At 38.7% G+C, this 20,242-nt stretch overlaps 2 protein-coding genes across 6 annotated transcripts in view; one reads left to right on the forward strand and one right to left on the reverse strand.

Moving 5' to 3' along the window:
* LOC306772463 (CAP-Gly domain-containing linker protein 4) overlaps positions 1-5,751 on the reverse strand; it is a 57,025-nt gene extending 51,274 nt beyond the window's left edge. For 4 of the 5 annotated variants that reach the window (XM_079261938.1, XM_079261937.1, XM_079261936.1 and 1 more), the window contains exons 1-2: positions 2,340-2,462; positions 1,838-1,984 (exon numbers count right to left, since the gene is read on the reverse strand). In XM_079261938.1, coding sequence (XP_079118064.1) covers positions 1,838-1,984; positions 2,340-2,379 — 187 coding nt within the window. In that variant the 5' untranslated portion in view covers positions 2,380-2,462. Of the gene's footprint in view, positions 1-1,837; positions 1,985-2,339; positions 2,463-5,690 lie in introns of those variants that run through there. The other variant, XM_079261935.1, reaches the window with a different exon arrangement.
* A 4,686-nt stretch (positions 5,752-10,437) lies between these two features.
* On the forward strand, positions 10,438-20,081 carry slc66a3 (solute carrier family 66 member 3). Its single transcript, XM_079261527.1, has 7 exons — positions 10,438-10,644; positions 12,317-12,399; positions 15,725-15,794; positions 15,914-15,971; positions 16,298-16,418; positions 16,875-16,916; positions 19,707-20,081. The coding sequence occupies exons 1-7, from the start codon at positions 10,499-10,501 to the stop codon at positions 19,805-19,807; spliced, it is 621 nt and encodes a 206-aa protein (XP_079117653.1). The 5' UTR covers positions 10,438-10,498; the 3' UTR covers positions 19,808-20,081.
* Positions 20,082-20,242: the final 161 nt, after the last annotated feature.

Raw genomic sequence — 20,242 nt, forward strand, 5'->3', positions numbered from 1 at the left:
TCATTTGCAAATCTATTTTAGAACTTTTTATTTTGGATTTAAATCTTTTAATGCGCCTGTTTTTTGGTCCTCCCTCCAGCAGCTGTGAATGCCAGCGCTTTCCCTCAGGTCAGCTCAGATGTGATGCAGCTTCTTCTGTTCTGGCTCCTAAACTTCAGCATAAACTTTCTGAGCACATCAGAAAAGCTCTATGACGGCTTTTAAATCGTGTCTAAAAACACACTTTTATTCCCTGGTCTGTAACCCACAGTGACGTTATGACAATCAGCGCTCTTTGTGTTTGTTAAGCCCCGCTTTTTAAATCGCTCGCTTGTGTTTGTACTTGTGTCTGTTTTTACTCTGGTCTGTGTCTAAACTTTTACAGCACTTTGGTCAGCCTGGTTGTGGTAAAACACATCACCTTGCCACCAAAACCAGTCAGAAATACACTTTTAAAAGCCAGAAAGTTGCTTATTGCTATTTTAAAATCTAATACCTACCTAAACTCAAACTCATTCCTAGGAGTTTTCCTAGAAAAACACACCCCCAGCACATTAAAAGGTAATAAAACACAACAAAAGTAGCCATGAAGGACACACTGGGATCTAATGTGCATGTTTAGCAGGGAGCTAATTAGATGTACTAGTTACTGTACATTAAATGCTGCTGACTTGGCTGAAAAAACAACAACAGCAGAATAGAAATTAAGGTGTAATCACCCAATACCAGTCAATTGTTAAAAAGATAAATAAAAAAACACCTTCAGCAGGAGCAGACAAGATCCTTGTGATGGAGCGGTGCATCCCTATCAAATTTTTATCAACTCAAGACATCGTACACATATTTCCACAGATATGTTCATCCATATGAAGGTACAGAAAATATATTTTATATAAAACACACAAGTGTGTGTGTGTGTGTGTGTGTGTGAATGACTGAAGGATAAATGCATTTAAGTGCCTTGTTTAGCTTGAACATGGCTAATACTTGCATATGAACCCTGTTTAAAGCAACATCTGCATCCTAGTTGAACAACCACAAGTCGGTTTTTACTGAAGACAAAGACTGATCTCAATGCATCGACTGAAGGAAGGTAACATGTTCATCTGTGAGCGTCGTGGAGGTTTCACTGTCGGGGCTGCAGGAGCCGTTTTGCTGAATCAGTCTCCAGAGTTACACAGTGTTGCATCTGGAAAGGCTTGGCCAGGTTCCTCTCAGACACACATCACCCTTTGATGCGTGCAGCAGATTGCATTTGTTGGAGTTGAACCACACTTGTGAGTTATGCAAACACAACGTAAATCGAAAGCAACCATCGGATTCAGGCAGCATTAGTACTCAATAGTTACTTTGAGACCAATCAGCCTGAAGCTGGAACCAGTTTAGCTCCAGATCTTACAAAAAATATTAAAACAAGCAAAGAGGAGATACAAGTTATTTTTCCTGTCTACAGATTCAGGATTCCAATCTGCATCTTAGATTTAGATATTTCTTTATTTCAGACAAAATAACTCAATTTAATCAACAGGTTAACAAAGTAGAAATTATTATAGAGTCTGAAAAGAAGCAGGATGAAGCGATGCTTATGTATCCCTGCCCCCCTTTACAGTTATAATCTTTTCTTCCTTGTAGTTGTTAAAATAATCCCTTAAATAGTCAGTTTTCTTTTTTTTTTCTTCTTTTTTTATGGAAAAGAAATAACTAAATGCAAAAAATAATAAATGTACTCATGTACACATCTTGATTTGTTTCATCTCATAACATCAACTCACAACAGAAAATGCACATCTTTTCTCCCATTCTTACATTAATATTAGTGTTTTCACTTAGAGGTGCATGAGTGTGCATGGATTCTCACCAGAGTCACTGGGCATGGGAGCAGAGGCCACCTGGTGGATGACCGGCCGCTGATGGGAAGCAAGTCTGGTGTGGCAGCCCAGGACGGTGTCCCCCTCAACAGGCTCTGAAAGATCCTCCTTTGTCATCTCCCCCTCAGGGCCTGTGGCTGCAACAGTAGCAGAAAATCTATTCTGAGAACACAAGTAGGTCTCATCTCATGGAAAACCAGATCAAGTGTGTTGAAGCTTTTAGCCCATCTGACTTTATAATCATGAGGGAAAAAAAAAAACAACTTTAACATAAAATAAGCACCACAGCAGAAAGATGTAGTAAATATTCTGAGCTGAGCTACTTTTAGTACAAAGTGAACATTTTCTAAACTACACTTGAAACACAGAGGCTGTTAGGGAGACGGGGAGCAACCGGGGAAGGTTAAACTAGAAGCACGCACACGCAGGTCGACAGTAAAACCTAAGAAATCAACATTTAACCAAACATCTTCCAAACCAACCAACACTCACTGTCATCTCCTCCTTCCTCCTCTTTCTTATTGATCTCCATGAGAGCCTCCCTGTTGAGCTAAACAAAAAAATATCAAGAGACACAAACTGGGTCTAGCAGATTGGCAGAACATCTTACCAAACTCCTTCCAAAAATAACTCCCCAAGCAAAGTGAGTCGCCTCACTCTCCAATAACACTCCCACTCTCTCCATTTAAACCCCGCTGATCCCCTGATTCCACATCCAGCAGCTATTTACAGCTGACAGACAGTCTCACCCCGACTCTGTCCTGTCCTGTGTGGTGCTGAACTCACTGCCAAATCACCTGATTAGCTGGCCGTAGGAACCACAACGCAGAGAATGTGGCCGCATGAACAAATAAACACCGCTGAAGGGCAACAAAGTGGTGGATAATTAGGACTGTCCCACACAATCACGGCTTTTCTTTACAGCCAGAGTTTATCCTGGCTGTAGGAAGCAGACTGAATCCCCAGCACCTTCAGGGGAGGGTGTGCCCATCTTCCACACCTTTCTGAGCAAAGCTACACCATCCCAGGCAGAATAGGGGGAAAAATATGACAGCAGCTATTTTCAGACAGTGGGACACAGAATTTACCATTAAATATTACAAGAAGAGGGAGGTATATTATTAATACTCTATATTATTATTCTCCAGTGCATTCCTATGAACACAAACACAATGAAACCAAAGCAGCTTAAAACAGATTTCTAAGCATATTCTACCTCTCAGTTTACGTCTCTTATTTGCCAACATACTGCTGAAATGGTCTGGCAAAGCTATCATCACTGCAACTACAGACAACAGTCGTATTCCATGCAAAAAAATGACAGGATTTACAAGGAAAAAGGGGGAAATTTACAATTTGTTGGCATGCTCTTAAAGGTTATTCCTTCTATCCAAGCTGAAATCATAACAGCTAAATGTTCACACATATTGTTAAAGTCTCTTGTAGAACTTGCGGACAGAGTCATATAATCTATTTTCTGGAAAGAGTGCACTTCAGTTATCAGTCAAGCTTTTGCTTAATCACAAAATGTTACGCAAATGATTAAAAAAAAAAAAATAAAAAAAATAAGGACAAAAAACACCTCAGAAGCTGAGGTTTTATAAAATTCCACTTATTTATTCCATTTTTCATGATGCAATTAGAGGACTACAGTAGGAAAACAGATCTATAGACGGTTTGTTGTGATGAATCTCTGCAGACCAAGAGAAAACAAGATATATTCCATTTAACCACCGCTGGCACAGAGCTTAAAAAGGAAACTGGAGAGTTTCAAGGAAACAAGAGTTTCTCAGCTGGCAACGGTGATGTAAAATACACAACTATTGGTTAAAATTTCATTTCAGCCCCAGTTAATCATTTTCCAAATCAGTTTTAAAAGTTCCAAACAATAATACTGACTTTTACTTTAATTCACCCTCAGACTGTCTAAAAGCAAATGCAGCTTGAATCCCACAGAGACAAAAAATTAGAACAATAATTACTTGAGAAAAATCAAGTTGTTGAAATGTCACCAAACACTTTGGGTTGACTGCCTCCAGTGCAAACTGGAAAAGCATAAAGGGGCACAGAGGGAGGTGGGGGGCGCAAGAAAAGCAGCAAACATGCATCTTCCAAACCTTTAAAACCATATTTCATTTAGGGATGCACCGATATCAATACCAAGTGTGTGTATGTGTAGATCTTCGTTTTAAAACCACACATTTATAGTTGTATTTATGTAAAATGTGCCAAATCAAACTAAAACTTGTTAAAATTGTTAGATCTGTAATGTTATTATTGGTGAGGTAACTTCTGAAAGGATGGGTCATTTATTACAACCTAAGGAGATCTTAGACAGTTATGAAAGCAATAATAACCATAGTCACAATAATGTTCACATAAATACATTTGGTATTGGCAAATATTGGTATCTGCAGATATTCAAAATTTAGATATTGGTATTGGATCAGAATTCCCTAAAAGTGGATCGGTGTATCCATAATTTAATTGCAAACTAACATTTAACTAGCAAATTAAAATCCTATTAAATCATTTCAAATACCAGGTACATATATTTTCATCAACTGGCATCTGATTTTTATTTCTACTAAGTTGTTTTGACTTTTATGTTGCTGAAGATCAAGATGGGGATTCAGCCCATCCCATCTGAGGTCATTGGCTTGCCTCCCACAGATAAAGTCTGCAGACTTAAGACAATGACCTACTTTTGCAGCAGCTCACTGTCAGACCCGTAATGTCAGCTATCTCTCTTAATGCCACAGCTAAGAAGACAAAAACATTTTGGTTACCATCAGCTACTTTTCCAAATATGCAAACTCCCCTTTCTGTCTGAATTAAATGACTTTTTCTTTTTTACTCTTGAGATACAAACTTAGTTCTGCTTACATCTTAATTCCTGCATCCTAAATTCAACAGCAGCAGTGTGATCTAGTATTCATAGACACCATTGTCCTTAGGGATTTAGGTTTACATGAGAATTTCGATGTGACCCATGTGTTTCCACTTAGCCCAATCAAGTCCATCATCCCTTTTATTTTAGTCACCTTCAAACTGAGCAGCTCTAATCTAATCTAATAAAGGGAGGATTTTTTTTCCTTCCCACTGTCACCAGTGTGCTGCTCAGGATGGGAGATTGAGTTGGAGCCTCCAACTCAATCTGTTGGTTTCCTTATGTTGGCTGTTATCAATTGGCTTTCATTATGGTTTTTCCGTGATTTGATGCTATATGAATGAAGTTGAACTGAATTGAAATTGAATTAATCAACTTCAATGACTGAAACCACCTGTGGAAATCATGATCTCAGGTCATAACTTTGCAGATGCTTGCATGGTTTGCTTCAGGTTGTTAGGATGATGTTAATCATGTATCTTATACTTTAGCCTGGCTATTTCCCTGACAGTATCCTCTCTGTCAAGGAAGTCAGCTTCTCACCAGTGACCCCTCCTTCATTTCACCAGTTTATAGTCGTGGAAGAAAAGAAAAAACGTGTTTTGTCTTCTAAAATGCACAAGTTTGTCTCTACTTAATTAGCTGCTATACAAGCTAGCTATATGAGTTAGCCGGTTAGCATATGTCCCAGGCTGATGCAGACTAACATCGTCTTATATATTAGATACTGTAGTAATATCTGGTCCAAACAGTTAGGTTTTACTCAACTAAATTTGGATTTAATGAGGGGAAAAGTTACTTTAGTGCCTTTTCTGATTCACATTAGCTTCTTAACTTAATGTTTCCGAGCATAAATACAAACATTTTAGCTGCTTAAGAGCCACTTGGCGAGTAGAAATATAAGCAAACATAATATCTGCACGCTAATAGTATTCATGCAATAGCAACGTTACCTGCAGATTGCAGCTTGAGCCCGTTTACTCATGAGGAAAATGTCCAGCAGAGGATTTAATTCCGTCAAATAAAACCATGTGCTGCGTAACTCGGCCATTTCCGGTTGGCCTTCAGAATAAAATCTTGTATTGTAGTTCTGGTATGGGTTTCTGCCTTTTTCCTCGGGCGGTTAAAAGTGAAGCCTATGTGGAAGTGCACAAAACTGCAGTTCCCCCTTCATCCACTAGGGGCTGCAAAACAGAGCATATCCTCATAGACTCATATGTTAAAAAGACCAACTTCACGGCATAGATATAAACATGTTTACAGACTGGTTCAAAAATCCATTTTAGGCTTAATAGGTCAGGTTTACCTTCATGACAACTGTGGGGGGGGGGTGATTTTTTTTTTTTTCTAACTCGCCCGTTTTAAAGTAATTTAATCTGGAAGTTCGGCATATTTAGGGGCGTGTCCTTTTGACTGACAGGTACCCAATCTCCTGTTTCAAGTAAGAAGAAGTAGAACAACCGCGGTTTTTAGCCGGTTAACAACGTGACTTAGCTTTAGCCCGCTTACATCCATTAGCTGGTTAGCTCCCGTTATCTCAGGGTTAGCTCAGTTAGCTCTTAGCTACATAAAGCTCAGAGTTTGCTCGATGTCAATCATCCACCATGATGCTCACAGCTCCCCTCTCAGCTCCACCTCTTTGCCCATATTTGTATTTTCCTGGCGAGATGACGTGCATGCCCCTGCCAAGATGGCGATGGTAGGAACCGCCCACCAAGCTTCGATTCAGAAACCTACAGGTGACGTCACGGAGGCTACGTCCATCTTTTTATATACAGTCTATGGTTTTAAATCACCTAAAAATGTGAATACAGCTTACATAAAATGGGAGTATTTAATTAGAGTCTAATATTTTTAATATTCATAACATTTGCTGTTTCAAAAATATCTCTTAATTTAAAAAAAGATAAATGTATCCTGCAACATGCATATTTTATTTTAACAAAACTAGATTTAAGGATGAAATAGTTTTCATTCTTATTTTATGTGTACATTTCATTGCTATATTTTATAGTTTTATCTCTTAAAGGCACCAAACCACCATTCACTTATCAATGGCCTCTTCCTAGTGTCATGTTAACATCAAGTAGGTTTTATGAGTGGTCAACTTCAAACTGGCCTTGTTACTAACTGAAAACTGTAATCCCTCTGCAATTTGGGAATATGAAATATTTCGGGCTTTATGTAACCCCCCTCTCGCCAAACGGCTGCTGAGACAGACTTACATATTGCTTCAGGATGGCCTCAGACAAAGGACTTGTGTCCGTACTTATCTTGCTTGATCTTAGTGCTGCATTTGATACAGTCGATCATAACATTCTGTTACAAAGACTAGAACAGGTGATTGGAATTACAGGTACAGCGTTAAGCTGGTTTAAATCATATTTATCTGATAGACTTCAGTTCGTTCATGTAAATGACAAGTCCTCCCAAACTACAGTAAGTCATGGAGTTCCTCAAGGTTCTGTACTTGGACCAGTACTCTTCACGCTATATATGCTCCCTTTCGGCAAAATTATTAGACAGCATGGAATAAACTTTCATTGTTATGCAGATGATACTCAAATATACTTATCCTTTAAACCAGATGAAACAAATCAGCCCATTAGGCTACAAAATTGTCTCATAGACATAAAGACTTGGATGTCTAGAAATTTTCTCCTCTTAAACTCAGATAAGACTGAAGTAATTCTCGTTGGATCTGAAAAACTCAGAGCTAAATTTTCCGGTTTTGTAATGAACCTGGATGGCATTACTTTAGTTTCCAGTGCTACAGTGAGAAACCTTGGAGTAATATTTGACCCTGACCTGTCCTTTGGCCCACATATTAAGCAGGTTACTAAAACAGCCTTCTTTCATTTACGTAATATAGCCAAAATTAGGGACATTCTATCTCAGAGTGATGCAGAAAAACTGGTTCACGCTTTTGTTACTTCGAGACTAGATTACTGTAACTCTCTATTACTAGGCTGTCCTAAATATGCCCTGAAAAGCCTTCAGCTGATCCAGAATTCTGCAGCCAGAGTCCTGACCAGAACCAGCAGTTTTAGCCTCTCTTCATTGGCTGCCTGTTGAATCTAGAATAGAATTAAAAATCCTTCTCCTTACATATAAAGCCCTCCACAACCAGGCATCACTATATATCAAAGACCTCATTGTTCCTTATATACCAAGCAGAGTACTTCGTTCGCAGACTGCAGGCTTACTTGTGGTTCCTAGAGTCTCAAAGAGCCGAGCAGGAGGCAGAGCCTTTGGTTATCAGGCCCCTCTCTTATGGAATAAGCTCCCAGTTAGTGTTAGGGAAGCAGACACCCTCCCCACCTTTAAGACTAGGCTGAAGACTTATCTTTTTGATAAGTCCTATAGCTAGGGATGGTTAGCATCCCTTAGTTATGCTGCTATAGGTTTAGACTGCTGAGGGACATTTCCTGATACACTGAGCTTCTTTCTCTTTATCTCTCTCTTTTACCCCCCCCCCATAACAGTGTTGCATCATTAACATGTATGTCTCCTGTCTCAGCAGGTCTCCCTGGCCGGGAGTAGCAGTTCCTGTTGTCTGTTGTCTTTCTGTCCTCTTCCCCCCCCCACACAGCAGAGGCAGATGGCTGCCTGTCCTTGAGCCGGGTTCTGCCGGAGGTTTCCTTCCTGTTAAAAGGGAGTTTTTTCCTTCCCACTGTCGCCAGTGTGCTTGCTCAGGATGGGAGATTGAGTTGGACCCAACTCAATCTGTTGGTTTCCTTATATAGGCTATTATGAATTGGCCTTCATTATGTTTTCCCCTCTGTCTGTAAGGCGTCTTGAGATGGCATTGCCGTGATTTGACGCTATATAAATAAAGTTGGATTGAATTGAATTGAACTCCAGGTCCCCCCACGACCCTTAATCAGACAAGCGGTACGGATAATGAATTAATTCATTAATTATTTTGGGGAATGGTTGGGGTTCACATTATAACAGCAGCTTTGGTCATGTTTATATCTGAACAAGATCAGGATGGAGCTTTAGAACATAAATAAACCTAAACACACAATACCAAAATTTCACGCAGCCATGTTGATGCGATAATGGTTCAATGTGAGACAGAGCAACACACATCACCTGCCTGCGCACAGTTAGATGATGCATACGTGTATCTGGGTGTGTGTGTTGCTTTTGGTTAACATTATGACCCTGGTGTCTTCTGGAAACTAACAATAAAATGATAAAGGCAATATGCACCACAGGGATTGTGAGAATTAAGTTATCAGCATACAGACGTTGTTCTCTCTGGTTTATCACAGCGTCCTCCAAGCTTCATCACATTCTCTGCTGTGAAGTTCAGTTTAATCCTATTTGGCAAATTATACATTTTTCTGATCAACTGCATGCACAGTTGCTTCATTCATGGACAAATATGGTTTATATTTTAGGTTTTCACTACATGTTATAACACGATAAAGTCATTTTTATTTGCTACAATGACATATGCTTCCTTACATCTGGGGTTGTACCTCAGTTTAAAACCTGGCAATGACCAGTTGATTGTCACAAAGTTCTGATATATATTACCTTAAAATTGTAGTATAAACCTTTCACAAAATCCTTTTAATTTCACACTAAATGCTATTTGACTCAGTTTAGTAAAGCAAGAAAGATGGATTAACAAGTATTGTAACTGTAAACCAGGAGTACCTGCTAAGAAACAAAAACAAAAATAAAAGACAATAATAATGTCAAATTCAATTCTTTAAAAGCAGTTGCACATGTGTCCTATAATCTCCTTTAGGATGTATATATCCAACTAATTAATTTATTTACTTGTAAACAATTCTCTCTATTCATTTTAGCTTTATATTTTTATTGCACTCATTTTATGTCTAACACTGTTATTTTATTTGTGAAAAGTGGTTTATAAATCAGTTTCATTTACTAATTTAATTACTTTCATGCTGAAATACAAATTTTAGATATAATTATTAAAGAAAGGCTTGAAACTTTGTTATTTATATATTGAAAAAAAAACTCACTGCAAGGTAACAGCAGCATAATTCAAGTTTTGGCTGTATTGCTATATTAAAATGTCATTTTGGCTACTGTAACTTTGAAAAACATTACTCCAGCATATCTCTTGAAAATACAGACTTTGTATTTCTAAATAGACCATTTTGATGCAAATATTCACTAAACGATTTAATGTTGTTATTATTTTGTAGTTATTAACTTCCTTTCATCAGTAAATAACTTTCTAATTAATGATGGTGGAAATAATTTTGTATCGTCGACTCATTTCAGAGAGGAAACAGGCAGAGGAAGCTCCTAAAGATCTCAAATGAATATTTCAAGTACTTCTGCTGGTTTGTGTTTGAGCAAATCAGCTTTCAGCAGATGAATGCGGAAATGAAAACAGGAAACTGTCAAGTTAAAAAAAATAAAAGCGGAAAATACGTCAAATTTCCTTCAAATTAAAAGTTTGTTTACGTTTATTTATTAACTCTTACAACAACCAAGCTTAATTGAACTCAAATCAGATTCATTGAAGTTTTTTTTTTATTTCTTAAGTTTATCCTTTTCTGTCTTTGGAGTTTAGTGATCTTATAAAGTAAAATTTAGAAGTTAGTTGATATTTTAAACCGGAAGTTGGCTTTTATTATGACATTATTGACAGCGGTGACAGCGCAGCAGCTGGAAGCTAAGTGTTAAAAACAAAAAGAAGAAAAAAGAAAAAATCTGAAGAATTCAGACGATTTTAAGAATATATATATTTAATTGAAGTTTTTAGAAAATGCAGTCAGACACTTTGCTTCACATCGCTAATTTCAGCACGCTGTTCCTGTGCATGGTGCTGAAGTTCCCGCAGATTTTTGTACTGATGCGAGCGAAAAGTACGACAGGAGTCAGCCTGAACAGCCTTCTCCTGGAGCTCATCGGGTAGGTGCACACAGAAAAACTTCTAAGATGCATCTCTGTGGAGGGGTTTCAGCTGCAGATGCTTCTGCTGCTTGTCTAAACTGTGCATCTTATCAGGGATGGAGATTAATCGTGATAAATGAGTGGAAGTTTGTGTTTGATGTGATGCGTCCTGTTCCTGCAAGTGCAGAGAAATGAAAGTGGAGGAGAAAGCATAAAGTTGGGTTTTTGTTTAGTTTTTGTTGGACATATTTAACAGAAAATGATGGAAGTGTGTGAAGCGTTGTGCGGGAAAGTGAGCAGCAGACACATTTTCTGATCAGTTTTCTGAACAGACACTTGTCTGCTTTTGGATGATGGAGGATCAAATCAGTCTCTGTGAGGCAGAATAATGTGGCACTGTCCAGTCTCTCTGTGCCTGGTAGTGGCTGCTCTAAATATCACCACTGTGCTGGTGATAATCTGCTGTTACTGCGCAGGAAACACTCAGACAACCCAGCTTCAACATGCATACGTAGCTACACCTGATAGGAGAGGTTAATAATTTTGATCATCTGGGAAATCTTGAACCAAACTCAAAGATCTGTCACGTGACACCCACAGAGGACCATGAATCCATGACTCATCCAGCTCATTTGGGGCCATTGGTGCTTGTCTGTTCTCATTAATATCAAGTTAAACATTGCAAGTGTTTACAGATGCAGAGATGAGGTTGTAAACCAGGGTTGCAGAGGATGTAGTGAAATCATAGACTGTATATAAAGAGAGAGTAAAATACACAGAGGAAGTGGGAGGATCATGGAGAACTCTAAGTTGCATTCCAACTGTGAAGCATAGCAAAGGAGGTATCATGGTGTGGGTCTGCTTCTTGCCTTTAAAGCCTGAACACTTTGCAGTCGTTGAACTGGAACATATTAAAGACATTTCTATGAGAGTATGTATGTTTCTGGCTTCGAAGCCGCTGATGCAACAAATGCAACATGTTTCTTGGATGATGCAATACCCTCTACTTGTCATGTTAGTAGAGGTAAAGTCAGGACTTTGACTTAAACTTTCTTCTTTTTCAATCATTCTGTTCATATGTCTTAATGAGACAATAATTGTTGCAAAATAATGCAACAAACAAGCTTACATATAAAACCATCTAAAGCTTAATATACATCTTATTTGTTGCAAAATAACGCAACAAATAATGTCTCATTAAGACATATTGACATTGAATGACTGAAAAAGAAGAAAGTTTACGTCAGAGTTCTGAGTTTAATTCGACTAACATGACAAGTAGAAGGTATTGCATCATCCAAGAAACATGGAGGGTGTCCAGAATTCTTCTTTATTGTTGTACAAGTCTGATGAACATCTTCAGGAAACATCTGGTGGAAGTGGACATTATCACTTCTTCCAGTCTAGACTGTTCTTCAGTCACTTCGTGTCTTCAGTTGTGACTTAGAGAAATTTTACGCTTTTTTTTTTTTTTTTTTTTTTGTTAAATGAATAAAACAGAATTCTTAGTTATTCCACAGTTTTTTGTGGAAACCTTTACAGGAGCCTTCTCTGATGTGGAAAATTCCTCCTACAACAGCTTTTGGTAAAATGTGCAGATTCTTTTAGCAGCTTGTGGAAAACACATCTTGCAACTTTAGCTTCACAACATCAGCAACAGTTCAATAACCCGACACCTTGTGCTCTGCAGGTTCATCGTTTTTGTGACTTACCAGATGTACTATGACTACCCACCTCCAACATACCTGGAATATCCCATCCTCATTGCTCAAGGTCAGTTATCTAACGTCTGGCTGACACTTCTGCGTCATCGTGCATGTCCAAAACATTATTTCGGGGGGGCATATTAGCTGTTTCAGCTCTCTTTTTAATTCAGTTTTTGCTGAATCCATGTAACACTGACCTGAGAAAGGTCAGTGCTCCCAACTCGACGGAATAAATGTTTGAGAAAACCAGACAAACAGAGAAATAAGAAGTTTCTGGAGTAAAAAAAAACAAAAACAAAACAAAAAAAAAAAACTACGTACAGCAGAAGAGCAGCGTCTGAAAGTTTCCTCGTTAAGAAATCTGACAAAAAACTGTCACAGGTGATGCATCTGGACCCTCAGTTGATCAATCGCCTGCTTGTCGAGGCTTCAATAGAAATAGTTTCCATGGAAACATGGCTGGCAAGAAGGCATTCCTCGGGAAACAGGGAGAAAAGGCTGAAGGAGGGCACACGACCATATAGACTGTACATAAAGGATGGACGGAGGCTCCCTGATGTCACCCGTAGATTTCTGACAAGCTGAAATGAGGCTCATCGGTGGGAACTGTGCAACACAGTTGTGATTTCCGCTGTGTGGGTGGATGGCTGCTTGTAGATTATTGTGATGTGATGTACTGATATTGTAAATAAGTAATATCTTCATTTATATAGCACCTTTCCAGCTGAAAAGCACCTCAAAGCACTTCATAAAGCAACAAAAGCAGTTTTAGAAATACAATTAATACAATAATTTAAAACAGTCAACAGCAAAAAGTTAACTTTCACTGTAAAATGTGTTAAAACAGTGTTAATTAAAAGCACATTTAACACAAAAAGTAAAGCTAACAAAAATAATGAAACTAGAATAAAGTAAAAAAAAAATGTAATTCTGCAGGAGACTTTAGCTAAACTCAGACTCAAGCAGATCCTGAATGTTTTAAGTCTGGTTTGATCGAGCATCCCGAACATTGATCACAAGCTGGTTCCACAGGAGAAGAGCCTGGTAGCTGGAGGCTCTCCCTCCCAGTTCACGTCTCCAGACCCGAGGAGCCAGAAGTTGGCCTGCTGGAAGGGAGCGGACTGCTCTTTTGGGACTGTATGGAACTGGGAGTTTTCTAACATAGGTCAGATTAAAACCATCTAAAGCTTTATATGTAGGCAGCAGAACTTGAAACTCCATCCTGGAAGTCACAGGAAGCCAACAGAGAGAAAGCAGAACTGGGGAAATGTGTTGTCTCCTGCCAGGCTGCATCAGAGCTCCCTGCAGCCTTTTTAAGCATTTGGAGGCTGTTAAAGCAGCTGCATGAAAACCAACAAATGAAGCAACAAATGCTCGTATTAATCTCACTGCATCGCTATAGTTTTCTTATATTACAGAGATGAAAAAAGCCGTTTTAGTGAGTCGGTCATGAGGTTCCTCACAGTGTGGCTACAGGTCAAACTGGGACCATAATCTGGTCCTGAAATGTTCTGTGACTGTCAAGGCAGCTGATGGAACAGCAGTCAAATCCAGGACTAATTTCCTTACTGGGACCATGAAGTGAATTGCAGCAGAATCGTAGCCCTGATCTCCACATTACTGCAGCAGTTTGGGATCGTTTTGACAGAGAACGGATCGAAATGCACTCATTAACTAAATAAAAGAGCTTTTTTTGTTTTGTTTTTTTTTTAACTCTCAAACACATATACAGTACAAGAACAAAAATTCACATTTGTATAACAGTGTAGCTTATATGAGAAGGAGCAGTAGGAAGCCCAAGGCTTATTTAGATACTACTCCTTATTTACAGTCTTTTGAACACAATTATTTAGTAAACCTTTACATACTGAATCATCAGTACAAAGACAACATTAAAACAACCAATTAGATTATGAATTGTTTCCTTTTGTATATTTCTCCATTAACAATTCCTTGTCAATTTTTTTAAAATGGAAAATATTAATACAGGATTTTAAACCATCACTTAGTCCATTCCACAAGTTTTCTCCATAAATGGATATATGTCTGCGTACATATGGCTTCTGTAACATGGCTTTACCTCTCCGGTTGTACACAGCAGCTCTGTCTTTAAATATCTTTTGTATATTATATGGCATCTTATTACTTTGAACTTTGAACATAAATTGAGCTATTTTAAAATTAATTTAGTCACAGAATTTAAGGCAACGTACTTTCAAAACTAAATTATTCGTATGATCTATGTATCCTGCATGATTGATAACCTTTAAGGCTCTTTTTTTTTGTAGGATAACTAGCAAAGTAGTCTTAAAAGTAGTCCCCAGACTTCCATACAATAAGTAAAATATGGTAATACTAAAACATTGTACAAGGTAAGTAATGTTTTGGAATTTAGGATATATCTACATTTTTGATATAAGACCAAAACATTTAGCTATTTTTCCACACAGATGATCGATGTGAGGTTTCCAACTCAGTTTATCGTCTAAGAACCTATTTTCAGACACTCTTTCAATTTTTACTTGATCAGTTTCTAAATCAATACATTTTGTTTTGGCTTTTTTTTTTTTTTTTTACAATTCCCAATTATCATAAATTTAGTTTTGTTTACATTGAAAGAATCAAACCAGGATTTTAGTTTCCCATCTCTTCTGTTGCAGTTTTTATTACATCATTTAATTCATCACCTGAACAGAAAATATTTGTGTCATCTACAAAAATAACACATTTTAAAACATCTGACACTGAACATAAATCATTTATATATAAATATATATATATATATATATATATATATATATATATATATATATATATATATATATATACATATATATATGTATGTATATATAAAAAATGAACAATATAGGCCCCACCATCGACCTCGCTTTGTAGAGTCCTCCAAGATGTCTGCAGTACCTATCACCAGTTTTCCTGTCAAAATACACAGAAATGACAGCTTGAGTAGGACTGCGTGGTGTCCTCAGATTATTATCCGTCATGCAGAACGGTTTTGTAAATGTTTTAGATCATTTGACATGAAACCAGGGTTTCGGGAGGGTTTTGTTAATGAGACATGTCTTTTAGAAACACTTCTGTGCAGATGATTCGTCCTAAATATAAGTTGATAATTTGTTTAACTGTGGTTTTAGAATGCACGGTGAGGGGGGGGTCCTCCAGGAAAACAGGCTGGGAACCACTGATTTAGATTATTTTTTAGTTTGTGTAACTTCACATGCTGCTTGTTACTTGTGTCCAAGTTTAACTCGCTGCAACAGTGTGAGAAGTAAAAGCTGCTGAAGCGACGGCACGTCAGCGGCCCCTGGGCCCCTGAAATGAAGCCTGAACCCAGCCTGCAGCGTTAGGATTCCTAACCTGTTCTGTGTCTTCAGATGTCCTTCTCCTGCTCCTGATTCTTCGCTACAACGGCAGCCTGCGGCAGAGCCTCATCTACGCCGCCCTGTATCCTTACGCTTTACAGCAGTAATGAATGTGCAAAATGCTCCTTCAGTCTTGCAGAAAATCAATGAACCGTAAGTCTTTCTGTAAGCCGCGCTGCTGCCTTAACGTGCTGCGTTCAGGCTGGTCGGAGGCTGGAGGCTCCTCACCGTGGAGAGGTGGATCATAGACCTGGCAATGGTAATAAATCAGTTTAAAATCAATCATAAGGGGCCGTTTGTGCCACAGTAAGGAGTTAACATGTCATCACTGAGGAGTAATGAGGTGGAGATTTGAGAAGAAAAGGTAGCCAGACCTCATTTCAGCCGGTGCACCGAAGCAACGCACCTGGAATCGCTTGGTTGACGAGATGAACACGTCTTCAGGCATTTTTGCATTTAAATAAGCCAGAGCTGCCGTCATGCACCGCGTTTCCCCGCAAAGCTGGAGATGTTAGAAGGAAACTTTTCACATTTTAAAGCTCAGCTCGTCATGTCATAAAGCCTGCCCTGCGCTTTTCTCCTCAGAGCATGTGCACATTCATTAGTGCCGCCAGTAAGTTTGCTCAGCTGCAGTGTCTGTGGAGGTCAAAGGACGCCGGCCAGGTCAGCGCGCTCACCTGGGCCATGGCTACCTACACCTGTATGGGTGAGTTTATTTAATAATCAGCTGTAAAATTAAATAACCCGTTGCTTTGAGGTTTTCCTGCACGCTTATTATAACAGAACTTTTGATGCAAATAAATGTATTTATACCGAAATAACTAAAATTATGACAACAAAAAAATGCACTTATTATCAGATAGCAGGTGGTATTAAATGTTCAGATACCTTTTAGCTCAGGTTTAGGTTAAAAACACACCAGAGTCTCATTGCTGCTTTCCAAATAACAACAAAAGGAGAAAAAACACCGAATTTGATCTTCTTTAACAGATAATTTCCCATAAACTCTCCTTGGTGTAATGTTTCAGTTCATGAATATGTATGATCTTATTTTCTCAGCTCCCCATTTAATAAATTAGCAATTCAACACATTATTAATTACATATCAGATGCTGTGTTGGATAATGGGCACGTCATTAAGTCTGCTTCCTCCTTGTTCCAGCACGGATCTACACCACCACGGTGACAACGGGAGACATGCAGGGTAAGTCAGCCTGAGTGACTCCAGGAGTCCCTCGTATGAATATTTCATCAACATTTGTGAGAGAAAAAGGTTTGTTTTCTAAATGTTTTGCAGCTAATAGCAGCGTGGGAACCCGGGGTGAGCACCGAGGAACGGTGATTTTCTGGGTGTTCAGTTCAGAAACAAAGAGCTGCTGAGCTGTTCAGTCCTCGGAATTAAGAAGTCACAAAATTACTGAAGCCATCATGTTATTATGTCTAAATTTTCTTTTTTTAATCAGTTATGACAACTGTTCTGTTTTATCAGTTGGCCTCAACACACAAAATGAAGAGAAAAAGTAGGACCTGGCTTGCTTTATTTGTTAGTAGTAATGATAATTACAGTAACATACACTCTTAAGTGTCGACGTTTTGAGGGGATCCGGCTTGGAGGCCTCAGGATCAAGTCTGACGTGGTCCTGTTGGCTTCATCTGGTCGTGATCTCCAGCTCTCACTTGAGCGATTCGCAGCAGAGTGTGAAGCGGCTGGGATGAGAATCAGCACCTCCTAATCTGAGACCATGGTCCTCAGCCAGAATAGGGTGGATTGCCCTCTCTGGGTCGGGAGTCAGGTCCTGCCTCAAGTGGAGGAGTTTAAATATCTCGGGGTCTTGTTCACCAGTGAGGGAAGGATGGAGCGCGAGATCGACAGACGGATCGGTGCGGCGTCTGCAGTAATGCGGAACCTCTGGCAGAAACCAGCTCAGGGAGGCTGCAACCAGTTGGTGTGGAGGACAGGAAAACAAGTTCCCAGTTTTAGCTTTTAACTTTGACTCACCTTTCAGTAAATCTTCTGCTTCTGAAGACGGAGTGAAAGATTCTGCAGGAAAGACTGAAATAATTAGCGCACCATACAAACCCAGTAAATAAACTTCATTTGACAAAACAGCAGTGTTGTTAGGCGGCTTTACTTTCTGATAAGTGCAGGTTATTTTATTGCACTTTTACTATAATGTGTTATTTTTATCCATTTTATTAAAAGCATGTTTTTATTCTGACTCAATCATATAATGGCCTTTTTATAATGTTTTTTAATTAGATAACTTAATCATTGTGCAACTTGTATCAGGCTCTTATGTTTCCTCATACACTTCTTTGTTACCCCCCCCTCCCCCTAAAATGATTCTAAATGATTAGAATACTTTTATTATGGCTGGGATGGAACATTGATATATTTCATTTCATTCTAGTTTTTCTTTGCATTTATAAATTAGTTTGTTACATTTAGTTTGATATAAAATAATTCTCTACGTCGTTAATATGCATATTAAAAAAACAAACAAAAAAAGCAAACATCTGCAAATAAAGCCAGACATAAACCTGAATGAATAAATTAACTGTTTTAATTTTAAATGAATTAATTGTTTGTATTTGTTAAATTGTATTTGCAATTTAGTTGGATTAAAATAAATTATAATAAAAGCGTTCAAAACAGAAGGTGGGGAACCCGCCTACCTGGTCTACCTGAGCTCTGATTGGTCAGCTCTGCTGGCCTGACAAATCGCTGCTCACCTTCGTGGTTGTGCTGAAACGTAAAGCTCAGTAAGGAGGCGCAAGATTTCCAGGGAAACTTTCTAACATTTACAGCAGGAATCCTCAGTCCTGGTCCTGGAGGACCGGTGTCCTGCAGGCTTTCTTAGTGTCCCTGCTGCAACACACCTGATTCCAATCAGTGTGTATGGAGCAGACATGTGCAGAGCTGGTCTGAACCTGAGTCAGGTGTGATCCAGCAGGGACACCTGGAAAACCTGCAGGAGACCGGATTGGGGATCCCTGATTTAGAGGATAAATAGTCAGAGCCAGCGTTCCTGTGTGTCCTTCAGAGGTTGGCAGTTCGAGTCCTGCTCTGCCACGCTGCAGCCCAGAAGCAATCCCACCCCGGATAAATGCAGACGGTTATGTCAGGAAGGTCATCAGGCGTAAAACGAGCCAAAGCACGACTGTGCAGAGAGGAGGCCTCCGTACCGACTCAGGGGGAAACTAGAGGATTAAAAAGTCAGGAACAGGATCCAACACATGGCGAGAATTTTGTTGGAAGAATACGATCAGGTTTTTTTATCAAGCCTACTCAAAAAAAGCACCAGTGTTGTGGATATACATGTAACTCTGTGGATGTTCAGGGGCCAACCACTAGCATATCTTCTGGGACTGCACTGTTTTAAGACCATATTGGTCAAAGGTATGCGAACACATAAACAATGTATTTGGTCCTAAAATAGTTGGTAACTTAGAAAATGTACATAAATGTTACAGATTGGAGAAACAAGGATATAAAGCTGTTGTGGATTCTCCTTACATGCAAATAAGAAGGTCATAACCAGAAAATGGCTAAAACCGGACCCTCCAACTACTGAAGAATGGATCAATATTACACAAGAAATTTACATTATGGAAAAATAGTCACACACCCTTAGATTCCAGAGAGACTCTTTTTATAACATCTGGTCAAAATGGACGGAATATGTGAAACCCATAAGATCTGACTTTATATAACAATTTATGGTGCTATGGTCTTTACTTTTTGTATTTACTTTTCAACGGTACTCTTCCTATTTTTATTTTATGTTTTTTTTTTTGTTGTTGTTGTTTACTGTTCTGTAACTAAAAAAATAAAAATGTCCAATAAAAAATGAAAAAGTCAAGAAAAAAGATTACAGATGGAAAAAGGGAACATTATCTTTTATAACAATAATAAAAAAAAGTCATCTTTCACTGTCCAGGTCTTTCTGTAACTTTTATCTTAACCATCTTTATGTTTTTCTCTCTGTTGCAGTTCTGGTGCGCTTCATCGCCATGACCCTGCTCAACATGTGGGTGCTGCTCACCGTCGTCTACTACCAGAAACGCCGCCGCAGCATCAAGAAAGATGAATAATTCTGTAAAGTCAGACAGCTCGAACCAGACAATCAAACTGATGGTTAACAGTAGTTTTTTTTAGTCTTTTACCTGCATCAATCCAGACATTTCTAAAACTGTAACATTCCAGGCTGTAAAAACCCGACCAATGCTTATTTTTTCCTGCATTATGTGAAAGAATTCAGCCTTTTTTAACATCCCAGATATTCTAACTCAGGATGATAGTGACCTCTGAGCAGTTTTTATACTGTAAATGTGAAGTTCATTCTGAAAAAATCTTAATAAAGCAAACATCTCGCCTTCTTACGCCGCTATTTCACCGTCATCCATCAAACCCAGCTGCAGAAAAACAACACAGAACATACCAGTAAATACAGAAATAATCAAAAACCAAGAGGCACATCCATGTCTTTATTGTTCAAGTGGTTATTATCATTATCATAGAGCCGTTTG

Source organism: Telmatherina bonti, assembly GCF_933228915.1.
Source record: "Telmatherina bonti genome assembly, chromosome: 22".
NCBI classification, from domain to species: Eukaryota; Metazoa; Chordata; class Actinopteri; order Atheriniformes; family Telmatherinidae; genus Telmatherina; species Telmatherina bonti.

What these genes read in the sequence shown, in the direction of transcription:
- slc66a3 (XM_079261527.1), top strand. Translation starts at nt 10,499, where the DNA reads ATGCAGTCAGACACTTTGCTTCACATCGCTAATTTCAGCACGCTGTTC. An exon ending in TCCCATCCTCATTGCTCAAG is followed by an intron (nt 12,400 to 15,724) that starts GTCAGTTATCTA and finishes CTGTGTCTTCAG; the next exon opens with ATGTCCTTCTCCTGCTCCTG. An exon ending in GGCTACCTACACCTGTATGG is followed by an intron (nt 16,419 to 16,874) that starts GTGAGTTTATTT and finishes TCCTTGTTCCAG; the next exon opens with CACGGATCTACACCACCACG.